The 13378-nt window shown below is 44.6% G+C and overlaps 1 protein-coding gene across 2 annotated transcripts; it reads left to right on the top strand.

Annotated features, from left to right (window-relative positions):
- Window positions 1-427: 427 nt before the first annotated feature.
- LOC136501130 (E3 ubiquitin-protein ligase IPI1-like) lies at window positions 428-12713 on the top strand. Of its 2 annotated transcripts, XM_066496624.1 has the most exons (7): window positions 428-761; window positions 1462-1625; window positions 2119-2177; window positions 4905-4927; window positions 5004-5225; window positions 5298-5370; window positions 11891-12713. In XM_066496624.1, the coding sequence occupies exons 1-7, from the start codon at window positions 605-607 to the stop codon at window positions 12402-12404; spliced, it is 1212 nt and encodes a 403-aa protein (XP_066352721.1). In that variant the 5' UTR covers window positions 428-604; the 3' UTR covers window positions 12405-12713. The 2 variants fall into 2 exon arrangements, with proteins under 2 accessions (XP_066352721.1, XP_066352720.1); XM_066496623.1 differs by having other exon boundaries at window positions 5004-5370.
- Window positions 12714-13378: the final 665 nt, after the last annotated feature.

Here is a 13378-nt window from a genome sequence, read left to right as displayed (position 1 = left end):
CAACTAATGTGACGAAAAATGTTTTATCAACCCACTTATATTGAAAAAATACCACATAATGCCTTTTGGCTATCAAGAAACAATGGTAGAAAACAAGGGGAGTGTGGGATGAACTCAAGTGAGGCTATTTATATCCCCATACAAGTTCGTTGAGTAGACTGTACCTGAAATACCACGTGTAAAAGATGTCTAAATAATAAAATTCGGCATGTGACGTAGTAGTAAATACTTGATCACATGCTTGTTTATTGATTGAAATAAAACCTGTGCACGCATGATCCCCTCAACAGAAATCTAAAAACGAACCTGTTCCTAAAAACAAACCATGACAAGTGTCACAAAAACATGCCAAAACATTTGCGAGGTAAACAAGCATAAAAAACACGCCAATAATCATCGTCCATTTTTTTCTCGATCACTACTCCCATTTCCCGTCTTCCACCCTCCTTCCATTCCATTCCGTTCGGACACACCGTCCTCGTTTCTCTCTCCTCCCCTCTCCTGTCCTGTCCTTCCCGTGCGAGCTCACGGTCCCCCCCTACCCCCACGAGCGCCTCCGCGGCGAGGAAGAGAGAGTCAGCAGGCGGAGCGGGGGCGCGCGCCGATGGATCTGAAGAGGTCGCCGCCGGCGGAGGCGGCCGGGGCCGGCGGCGGGGGCTGGGGCGGGGCCGCGGCCTGCTCCATCTGCCTGGATCCGGTGCTCGCCCGCGGCGCGGGCCGGTCCGTCGCCAAGCTGCAATGCGGACACGAGTTCCACCTAGGTCAGATTCCCTCGCGCCGCTGCTAGGCTACGGGCTTTCATCATCCGGATCTGCTTGAGACGGTCGGTTTGGTCGGGTACCGTGCCCCACGGGCGCAATTGGCCGTGGAACAGGCGTAATTTGCCGTAAGAGGGGAATTCTGGTGGGTAGATTTTCAGGATTTCATAGCGTCATCGACGTGGTTCAGACTTGAACAACGGAGATGTTCATACATGTTCGGATGATGATGATGGGGATGAGAACTGCACGTGTAAGAGTAACCGAGTAAGTAGAGCCATTCCCGCGTAATTGGAGCCCCAGGTCTGACGGGCAAATCCATAAGCTTGAATTTAGCGGTAATTTTGGTTGTTTCACTAGCGGTTGGCCGGTTGCTTGTGGCGATGTAGCTTAGTTATTAGGCCTATAAAGGCTTTTGCGTAGTGACAACATGAAAGGTTCGGACCTTTGGGGCTTGCTTTTCCAATTCAAGTTACGCCTTCTCGTGTCAAGTAATGACTGCATCCGGAAACTTTGTCAAGCACCAAACTTCAGTTCAACTTGAACACCATCAGCACAATTTTGTTGTCGCATCTGCTTTTTTCTGTTATCTCCAAGAATGTCTCTGTCACCTCACCCCTGTGCGTTTATGTGAATGTGTGCATGAAAAATACATTATGATATCTTAGGCTGATTGCTGAACTAAACACATTTTTCTTGCCAGATTGTATTGGGTCCGCATTCAATGCAAAAGGAGCGATGCAATGCCCTAATTGTCGGAAGATTGAGAAAGGTCGCTGGCTTTATGCAAGCGGACATCGCCCCTCTGCTGATATTGATATGGGTGGCTGGGTGACTAGCGACAACTATGATATCACCTCCGAGCTTGTAAGTGCACATATTTGAGTAAATAAACATTTATGTCATACAAGTACTAACTTACATTTCTGTTGATTCTGCTTCATGAGCAGTTATTTTTTTAGTTTGTATTATAGGCACTAGAACAGGTGTTACAGTGCTGCTGTCTTACAACGTTTTGGTATCTTGTTCTCCCTCTTTTCAGCGTGTAGTTTAACTAGGCAAATCGATCTTTGACCGTAAATTTTCCCTATAATATTTTATTGATACGAGTTACAATATCATAAATTCATATTCATCAGCAAGTGATTTTGATTAGAACCTAACACTATCTTTGTGGCACATGACTCATGTTATTGGATTAATTGTTGGTCAAAGCATGAACTTGAATAGTCAAACTACACGTTATAAAAATTAAAGGAGGGAATACTAGAAGACACATTTTGCAGTCTTAGTACATCATCATTACCTGTCATAATTTAACCTTTCCTATTTCTCATTATCCTGTGGTCTTTATTCACAGCCTTTTGGATTTCAATGGTGCCCCTTTAGTGGATTCACCCAGCTAGCATCTGTGTTTGAGTAAGTACTTCTCCTTACCTTTGATTGGATGGATTTTGCATCATGTTTTCAATGATTGTGAAGCAAGAATGAGGATGCCCTCTTCCTTAGATGGTACTCCCTCCAGTCTTACTTTCAAAAGAGAGTACCTATTTTGCCATAGGAAAATTTTGATGTCGGACACTGAGCTTAGATGGTACTCCCTCCAGTCCATTTTATTAGGCGACACAGCAAAAATCATGATTCCATTTATTAGGTGTGTTGCTTTGATCTCTGTGTGCATTAACTCAGCTGGAGAAGCTGAAGCGTCTAGCGCTGCTGCATGCGTGCGTTTCCATGAGCGGGGTGCGGGGTGGGCCAGGCTTGCGGCATGCATGCATACATGCAGAAGTCGTAGCGCGGCACCTGACATTAGTCATTGTGTACGTTTCGGTATTGCGATTTTTTCCCCTTTGCCTAATATACCAGATTGGATGGAGTATATGCTGTTTCACTCTGTTTTTGTCTATATTGGCCAAGTACCATTACAAAATCGTGATTCTAGCACACCTAACGATTGTTATACTTATGTACTCCCTCCGTACTGGTAATTCAAGTCGTTTTGGACAGCGACACGGTCTCCAAAGCATAACTTTGACTTCTTATTTTTATACAAATATATATATTTTTATGAAAATACTTTTCAAGACAAATCTATTCATATGGTTTTCACATTTCCAAACTCAACAACTTAAAGGATATTCATGATTTATATTCCCAATGTTTGACCCAAGCCTTGTCCAAAACGACTTGAATTACCAGTAGGGAGGGAGTATCTGATTTGAGGAGAGAGAAGGTGGGGGAGGATTGACATTTTCCCAATTGTCTTCATCCTCTCACGCCAGATAAGATAGTGGCCTCCCTCCTCCCTTCCTCTCTTTCCTTGTTCATCTGCTGTTGTGCTCTCGCCTCCTGGAAGCTAAGGTCGAGCCACATAGTTGCTGCTAAGGTCTATGCACACAGTCCCAGAAGTGCTCCTTCGTTACCTGTTGTGGTGGGGGTGAGTGGTGTCTGCCATGTTGGGCATCTCCGGCAGCAGTGGCGGAGGCGGAGGCGGAGGCGCAGCGGTTGTGGCATGAGCTACTCTGATGGTGTCAATGCGCGACGCTTGATCTTGACACTAGCCTGCCTGCGCTGTTCTGGTTCTACTCAGTGCTGCTCCTGTCTGCACTTGGGCGAGCGACTGCTCCACGTCGCCGGTGGCTTCACCGATCAAATCACTGCATGCCCCCTCCACCTCTTCGCCCTTCCTGAATCTGCCATGGTGAGCTGCATGTGCATAGGGAGGTTGTGGTTGTGCGTGAGGTGCCTCCTACGGGTGCGGAATGGAAGCGAGCAGCGGCATTTGGATCCGGCCCACTGCTGGAAGGGGATGGATGAGCTGCTGGCACCCGACTTGGACTCGCTGCTGGGGGACGAATATGATGTGGCAGCACAGACCAGACTGCGATTCATATTGCGAGAAGGAAGAGGTGGTGGCGGCCCACAGTTGCCAATCACCAACACAGGAGGAGAGAGGAGGAAGAACGGAAGTGGACCTGAGGGCAAAAAGACATTTCTACCCCCTGTCTCATATTGGAAAAATGATTGTTAAATGGCTGTGGTGTGAACGAGCAAAGGTCCATACTTTTGTAATGGTACCCGGCCAATTTGGCTGTTTGCGGTTTGAAATGGCAAATCCACGTAAGTTGGATGTTCCACATCAAAATTTGCCTGTCATGTGGCATGTCAATGGGTATGTTGGTTTGTTGAACTAATTACCTGCTATTTGCTCTTAGTTATCAGAAAACATATGAGAAACCAAAAATTGCAAGATGAATTCGACATGTCTACCTATGGCTGAAAGATAACCTAGAACTGTAGATGCTATCATCAATGGTTCATGATGATGATGATTAATGCATTAGTTAACCATATGACATGCCCCTTAGTACCATTTCGAGTTCCAGTCCACTAGACATATCTCTTATGAAGGCATGCCATGGTTTGGGCCTTTATTTATTGAAATAAAACTAAACCAACCTAGGAGGACTAGGCGTTTTATATTAAGAAGAAATAGACACCCAATTTTTTTCTCAACACGGACTCAAGCTTGGGAGTTGGGTGGTTTGGGCATAATTGCGGTCTTTATTTGTAACGAATGCATATAGGGCTATGCTACAGTACTCCAATTACCCCCTAAGAGCTAAGAGTTCTAATAAATCTGGACCATTGAATTTCCAAAGAGATAAAACCATTAATAAAAAAACAGAAAATGAGAAATATCCGGATAATCTGGTTTCTCCAGTGCGCATCTGTGGCCGCACCGTTGTCGGCAGCCCTGTCGTTCGTGTGCCTAGGAGGTAATAATTCATGATATCTTATCCAGATAGACGGTCCACAATCATTTTGGAGTATCGTAGAAATTGCCATATATATGCACATTTAGTTTTCAAGGGCAGTAGTATAAGTCGGCAGTTGTATAAGTCTGATGTTTACATGTTGTGATATCAATTATCATCATCAGGCAAAAACATGTTGCCTGCTTTCTGAATTGCCATTCCGTTGGTTCATGTGTGACGATTACCTGCTTATGCCGGATTACTATGTTTTTTTTGCTAAAAACAGCTCTTGTTTGTTTTATGGTGATACCGTATATGGACCCTCAGGTTCTTAAAAGAATGTTTCATTTATTCAAGTTCTTAATTTAACCTATTTTTTCTTTTGCAGGGAGCGTGAAGCGGAGCCAACTTGTAAGCATTTTGACCTAAACTTCAACGTGTTAAAGTTCTTTCATTTTTACTGCATTGATATTTCCCTTTTATGAAGATCACACAACTGGAGATCACTCAAGTGCTGCAAGCAGTTCACTTGTTTGCCCATATCTTGCCCTGCGTGGTTTTGTCCATCCTGTTCATGTGCCTTCTACTTCTAATTCTGGTGCTGAAAGCACTTCATTTCATCGGCATTCAACTGGCATGGAAGGCCATGCCACTCCTGATTTGAATAACGCTCCAGTTTTCCATGCTACTGAGTCAAGAAATCATGACAGTGAGCACAGACATTTGAGTAATCTTCCTGTATCAGGAATTCCTGAATATTCTATGACTCCATTTGGTATAGGATTACCAAGATATGACAGTGGCAGCCAACCGAGATTGAGATCATATGTACATCATCACCCCCTAATCCATAGGTATGCCCAATTCATGAATCTCATTTTAAGTAGGTTTGTATCATTAAAATATATGGTCATGTATTTAAGTATGTTTGTATCATTTAAATGCATGGTCTTGTATTTATACTTTCTAAACAGCCCCATTTTATGCTCAAAATTACATATACTCCACCTCAATTCATGGACGAAGCTAGAAGAAAACTAAGTGGGCATGCCACTTTAGCACAATCTGTATAGAAAATATGTTGTCTAAATAATAATAAAAACAACAATTTGAACAGTTCAACATAAATGATAGCAATCTACAATGGGAATGAAATACCGATAAAATGTTTCCAAATTGAAGAAACACAATAACAGTATTGATTAGTGTACCTAGTGAAGGTGAGAATATTAAAATCATGGACAAAAGATAGTTGGCACAGGCAAAACAAGGTCATCAACAGCTTAAAGAAAAGAGAACATATCATTCATTTTTCAACTCCCAACAGAAATAGATATATTGACCTTTTATTTTCATATGTATTCTGTCTCCTATCTATGAAATATACATATTAACCATGGCCTAATTTATACCTTTCTTCATTTCTTTTTCTAACAAAAAATAAGATCAGATTACTCATCACTAATGCAGTTGGCTGATTGCACAACAGTGTTTTCATATACTTCGGACTCACTGTATTTAAGACGACTTTCAAACCTATCAAACCAATTCCAGACATAAATATCAAGAAATTCCACCTTTAAACCCTAACCCTATGATCTGGTCAAACAACAAGAATCACATGAATGAAACCCAACCTAGAGTCTCTACTTGATGGGAATCAGAATACAACAACATAGCCTTTCAGTCCCAAGCAAGTTGGGGTAGTCTAGAGTTGAAACCCACCAAGAGCCTCAAGTCACGGTTTAGGCACTTCAATAGCTGCTTTCCAAGTATTCCTATTCAAACATAGATCTCTAGGTATATCCCAAGCTTTCAAATATCTTTTTATTGCCTTCCCCCATGTCAATTTCGGTCTTCCTCTACCTCTCCTCATATTATTAGCTTGGCTTAGGACTCCACAGTGCACTGGTGCCTCTGGAGGTCTCCTTTGGACATGGCCAAACCATCTCAACTGATGTTGGACAAGCTTTTCTTCAATTGGTGCTACCTCTAGGTGATCACGCATATCATCGTTCCAAACTCGGTCCATTCTTGTGTGACCGCAAATCCATCGCAACATACGTATTTTTGCAACACTCAGTTGTTGAACATGTCGAATCTTTGTAGGCCAACATTCTGCTCCATACAACATAGCCGGTCTAATCGTCGTTCTATAGAACTTGCATTTTAGCTTTTGTGGTACCCTCTTGTCACAGAGAATGTTAGAAGCTTGTCGTCACTTGATCCACCCTGCTTTGATTCTATGGCTAACATCCGCATCAATATCTCCATCCCTCTGTAGCATCAATCCCAGATACCGAAATGTATCCTTCTTAGCCACTACTTGACCTTCCAAGCTCACATCTCCCTCCTCCTGTACAACTCCGCCAAAGTCGCATCTCATGTTTTCGATTTTAGTTCTGCTCAATCTAAAACCTTTAGACTCAAGGGTCTGCCGCCATAACTCTAGCTTCCTATTTACTCTCGCCTGGCTTTCGTCCACTAATACTACATCATCAGCGAACAACATACACCACCAAGGGATATCCCCTTGTATGTTCCTGGTAACCTCATCCATTACCAAGGCAAAGGGATATGGGCTTAAGGCTGACTCTTGATGAAGTCCAATTTTAATCGGGAAGTAATCTGTGTTACCATCGTTTGTTCGAACACTAGTAACAATATTGTTGTACATGTCCTTGATGAGGGTCACGTACTTTGATGGGACTTTATGTTTGTCCAAAGACCACCACATAACATTTTTTGGTATCTTGTCATAAGTCTTCTCCAAGTGGATGAAAACCAAGTGGAGGTCCTTCTTCTGCTCTCTAAACCGCTCCATAACATGTCTTATTAAGAAGATTGCTTCTGTGGTTGACCTTCCAGGCATGAAACCAAATTGGTTTGTTGATATCTGCGTCGTTCCTCGCAGGCGCTGCTCGATGACTCTCTCCATAACTTCATAGTGCGGCTCATCAACTTAATTCTCCGATAATTAGTACAATTTTGGATGTCTCCCTTATTCTTGTAGATCGGTACCAATATGCTTTTTCTCCACTCCTTAGGCATCTTGTTCGATCGAAAGATATTGTTGAACATCTTGGTTAGCCATACTATAGCTATATCCCCGAGACACCTCCACACCTTGATTGGGATACCATCAGGGCCCATCGCTTTGCCCCCTTTTATCCTTTTCAAGGCTTCTCTGACCTCCGATTCTTAAATACTACAACAACAACAACAACAAAGCCTTTAAGTCCCAAACAAGTTGGGGTAGGCTAGAGTTGAAACCCAACAGAAGCAATCAAGGTTCAGGCACGTGAATAGCTGTCTTCCAAGCACTCCTATCTAAGGCTAAGTCTTTGGGTATATTCCATCCTTTCAAGTCTCCTTTTATTGCCTCTACCCAAGTCAACTTCGGTCTTCCTCTGCCTCTCTTCACGTTACTATCCTGGCCTAGGATTCCACTACGCACCGGTGCCTCTGGAGGTCTCCGTTGGACATGTCCAAACCATCTCAACCGGTGTTGGACAAGCTTCTTTTAAATTGGTGCTACCCCTAATCTATCACGTATATCATCGTTTCGAACTCGATCCCTTCTTGTATGACCGCAAATCCAACGCAACATACGCATTTCCGCGACACTTATCTGTTGAACATGTCGTTTTTTCGTAGGCCAACATTCTGCACCATACAACATAGCAGGTCTAATCGCCGTCCTATAAAACTTGCCTTTTAGCTTCTGTGGTACCTTTTTGTCACATAGGACACCAGATGCTTGCCGCCACTTCATCCACCCTGCTTTGATTCTATGGCTAACATCTTCATCAATATCCCCGTCTCTCTGTAGCATTGATCCTAAATATCGAAATGTATCCTTCCTAGGCACTACTTGACCTTCCAAACTAATATCCTCCTCCTCCCGAATAGTAGTGCCGAAGTCACATCTCATATACTCAGTTTTAGTTCTACTGAGTCTAAAACCTTTGGACTCCAAAGTCTCCCACCATAACTCCAGTTTCTGATTCACTCATGTTCGCCTTTCATCAACTAGCACTACATCGGCCGCGAAAAACATACACCAAGGGATGTCCCCTTGTATGTCCCATGTGACCTCATCCGAATCCTCCGCACAAAGCGCCTTTGTCATCAAACGAGTCGTCCAGCTGAATGGTGGTGTTCTCGTTCTCACCATTGAACAATTTATCAAAATACTCTTGCCATCTATGTCTGATCTCATCCTCCTTCACCAAGCGCTGCTCTCTCTCATCCTTTATGCACTTGACTTGGTTGAAGTCCCTTGTCTTTCTATCGCGAGCCCTAGCCATCCTATAAATGTCCTTCTCTCCTTCCTTCGTACTCAAATGTCGGTAAAGGTCCTCATAGGCCCGCCCCTTTGCCTCACTCACTGCTCGTTTTGCAGTCTTCTTTGCCACCTTGTACTTCTCTATGTTGTTTGCACACCTGTCATGATACAAGCGCTTATAGCACTCCTTCTTTTCCTTAATAGCCTTTTGCACATCTTCATTCCACCACCAAGTGTCTTTTGAGTCGCATCCGCTCCCTTTGGTCACTCCAAGCACCTCTGAAGCAACCTTCGGAACGCATGTTGCCATCTTCTCCCACATGCTATTTGCATCGCCTTCATCATTCCAAGGGCCCTCTTCAATGACCTTTTTCCTTAAAGACCTTTGATGCCTCCCCTTCTAATTTCCACCACTTCGTTCTAGCAACCCTAGCTTGTTTGTTCCCACGAGCTTGCACCAGAAAGCGGAAGTCGTTCTAGCAACCCTAGCTTGATGGGAATCAGAATAATTGACAGAATTGGAGCATTAGAAGAAAGATTGGTGAGGTTTTCTGCCTTGTTTTTGATGAGTAACAAGGATGACAGAAAGTGATGACTCCATGGCCAGCTGTGCTGCTGCAGCCGGCGACAGAGACAGCCTTGGGTGCAGCTAGGCATTCTTCACTACTCAGGCCACCAGCAATGGGAATTGAGGGGTACAGAGCCACATGGATGGTTGAGGGGGGCATCTTTGTCGGAAGATCCTCTATGGGCCAAGCTAGGCCTATTGGGATAGCATTCATTCCATTTTGGACTGTATCCTTGCTGTTTGCTTAACAGGCTTTTTGGTGTCACCCCGTGGCCACCGGTGGTTAGGGCTGGGACGTGAGGAAGATGAAGATGCTCTCACGATAGATTACTGATGGCTGCCAATGACATTTCCACCCCCACAAAACGTTGCTTGTCCCCATGACATGACCATGAATTGCATCTCCATGACTGGAGCCCAGAAATTCCAGAATCCCATTGTCTGCCATGTATGGCTTGAGTTGCTCACATTTGCTTGGGCTGACACCACTGTCTCTCCATGACAGAGTCACTTCAAACAATGTCACACCATGGTCTACCTAGCTTCTTGTTTGCAGGACCCACTCTGTACTCTGGAAGCAGCAATATTTCATCCACTTGGTCAAAAATGTTGTATACATCCTCAGCACTAAAACCCTGGGCCTTAGAACAGAAGACTTGGCCAAGTACTTTGATTTGCACAAACATTTGGTTTGTTACATCCATGCCAGGTTCTAGGAAGAGGGAAGAGTTGTCCCCATTGGTGCACAACTTGTGCACTATGCCTAGACCAAGCTGCAGGAAAACAGAACAAGCACTGTATTTTGCAAGTCTTTTGGTATCCAGTAATGTAGCGGACATCACAGGCCATTTGTTGTAGTAAGTTGTCCTGTGTCTCATTGTTAAATGGCATGCCCTCATGCCACACATCCGCATGAGGTGCTTCATTCAACAGTTCCCATCACATGCAGCAACTTTATTTCCATATGAGCCCTGAGCATGTCCAGTTCAGCCTGAGCTGCTGCATTGGCCTCAAGAGGTCATTCATCAAACAAATTATCCTCAACATATATGCCAGCATCCAATGGGAAGTAGTCGCTGCTATCATGACTCATGAGTGAGCACAGCCACGATGACAGGTTTGGCACTTGATTTGTTCTCCTCACCACTCAAAGTGCTCTCCATACTGAATTAATTGCTGCAGTAATCCATCCTTTGGGTCCATGTCAGATGACCTCTGTCATCCCATACGACGACTCTGATGCATTTTAGCAAGTTCTCAAGAGGAAGCAATACCAGGAGTTCCTGGTGACATTAGCATAACTGTTCTATATGTGATGCTTCCACTTCCACGAGAGGCATTTCCTCGAACATTGGTGATGAGTAATAATCAACATCAATGAGTTTGGTTTTGGTGATCTGCGCAGTGATCAAATTGATTTCTTCACACCCTACTCACTCTATGTGGTATGTGCTACTGACAACTCTTGATTAAGCCATGCTGCATCGTGGTTACAAAGAGGCATATCATTGAAGAGGCATATAAGTCATGAGCAACCTTGTCTGTCGCCTTGGATGCTAGACGGAGCGACTGCACTGCTGCCCACTGCATGTCAGGAGCACGATCCTTGGTAACTGAATTGAGCTGTGCAGTCATCTGTTGATATACGTGGTGCCAATTGATCCCAAGCGGACGTACAGCCCATCCATGCACTATGATCTGATCCAACATGTCCTCTGTTTTCTGCTGTGCCACCACTATTGCCTCCAACATGGGATTGTCTTCCGCCGCCACACAGCTCTTGAACTCATGTCGTGATCCACTGCCACTATGCATGCCGCGTGGATTCCAGTTGAGATCCACTACTGAGATCCCAATGAAATCTACTGCTGCTGCTCACCACCAGAAGCCCAAGATGTGGTCTACTGACACTAGGCACGCTGCGGAGCCGCCACCACACCCAGACCCACACTGAGAAAAGCTAGCTCTGAATATCAACTGTCGCACCTGTGGCCATCGGCGGTGAAGACTAGGAGATGAGGCGGTAGATTTCCTGTGGTTGCCGAAGAGGATTGCCGGGACACGAGAAGATTTGCTGCAGATGAGGTGGAGAGGGCAATATACCCTGTTTCAATTTCTGATTCGATCCTACTCTGCTCTGGCATGTCGTGTATATGTATAGACCATGCCTACAGGTGTTACACCAGGGGTTCATGGCTTTGGGCCATGCGGGTGCATGCATGGTAAAATGAGATGGCAGTAGCTGATTTTTTGTTTGGTAGTAGGTGCATCTGCACCCACATGGGATAATTAACTTTCGGTCTGCCTTAAATTGGCGGTGCCTAATAGCTGCTGCTGCCTAAGTTATGCTGAAGTTCAGCTGTAAAGCCCTAAAACTGAAAATTTGATCTGCTTGATGGTTCCATTGGCTAGTTCAAGCTTACTGAAATATTGTTTGCTACAAATCTTTGCCTGATTTTCTTTAGCTTTGTTAAATCACAAATTCCCCTATCTCTTATACGATGTTTAAATACTGCAGGCCAACACCTCGCAGTGGAAGCAATTTGGTGGCACCATTAGGGTCAGTTCCAGCTGTCGTGGCAGAGACTAGAGGCCATGGTCATGGTGCAAGAGGCCATATGTACCAACAGTCGATGCATTCATCTGTGCAGGGCAGCCCATTCCCTCCTACCACTAGAAGGGTTAGGCCCAGAGCCTTGACAATTACATCTTTCATTGCAGCGACTTCCTCAGGTGAGATTGGAGGGCCCCATGGATTTCCCGCTCCTGGAGCTGTGAACAGGAGCGTGTCTGATGCTGAGGGCATCTCTCGACCCATCGACCGACCATATACATGGGGCCGGGAGGGCTTTGCTCCATTCCCTTGGATCCCTGCTGAAGGCGAGTCTCACTGGTGGGGCACCTTCAATCCTATGCAGAACCATGCGCATGGAAGTTTTACCAGAAGGCCTTCTGGGGAGCGGCCGCAGAGTCACCCAGAGAACGGCTATCAGCCTGTGCCCCCTTCACAGAGGATGCCTCCGTTCTTGTGATTAGACGAGGCTGTTCCTCCAATTGTTGTGTATAAACATTATTTGATTCGAGACTTGAGAGAGAACAATGAGCGAAGGTCGACTGCACTGCAGCATCGAAACTGGTTAAGGGACCTGTATGATGTTTATGCCGCTGGTATTTTAGCGTTTTCGGTCCAGCAGCACTCAGGTTTCATTGAGCGCTGTAGTTTGTCCTAACTGATATGGTGTTGCATTGAGAAGGACTATTTGGAAACATGAGCTAAACTGCATCTCTGGTCCCAGGGATTCAAAAGCACCGAGTGCAGCTATGAAATTTGTTCGTCACAATCGTGTATTTCTGAATGATCTGTGGGCTGTGGCCTATGGTTGTTTCATGATCACTCATTTCCTCTGCCAGCACTGTAGCGGCGCTATTGCTTTTTTATGTTCACTAGTTGACAAACATGCAGTTACCGTGAATTATGTGGTAATGTGGTAATATCCAAAAATGTCAGCGCGCAAGGCAACCCCGCTTCCGTTGGTTTCATCTGCTGCCCGAAGGATGAGTTTTTGCTTTTGTATTGATTTGCGGCGGCAGGGAGCATGCAAATTTGCTGGAACAGTTGAGATTTAGTAACACAATGTTGGAGACATCTGCAGCGTTTACCATTTTTTTTCGTTACTGAGGTTGTGTTTAAACGGTTTCGGATGCTTTTCATGATGCAACAGCATGCGACTGTGATGATCATTCATCTTCCTTTCGTAGCATTTGTGCCTTGCGAGTTATCAATGGGTGTTCTAACCGATAAATGTAGTTGTCACAAGAAGTAAATTCCGCACACATGGTTATTTCCATGCTAATTTGACCAACAGGTCCCATGTGTCAGACACAGAGGATGTTATTTTGTAAATATCACACATTTGGATGGTTTTTTTTGGCAATCGCATCAGCAACCTAAACGGTACGGAGGCAGCATTGCCAAATTACACAGCCAGTGATTTTTTTGAAAAAC

This window comes from Miscanthus floridulus, chromosome 13 (genome assembly GCF_019320115.1).
Source record: "Miscanthus floridulus cultivar M001 chromosome 13, ASM1932011v1, whole genome shotgun sequence".
NCBI classification, from domain to species: domain Eukaryota; kingdom Viridiplantae; phylum Streptophyta; class Magnoliopsida; order Poales; family Poaceae; genus Miscanthus; species Miscanthus floridulus.
This window is presented reverse-complemented; position numbering and strand designations above follow the sequence as displayed.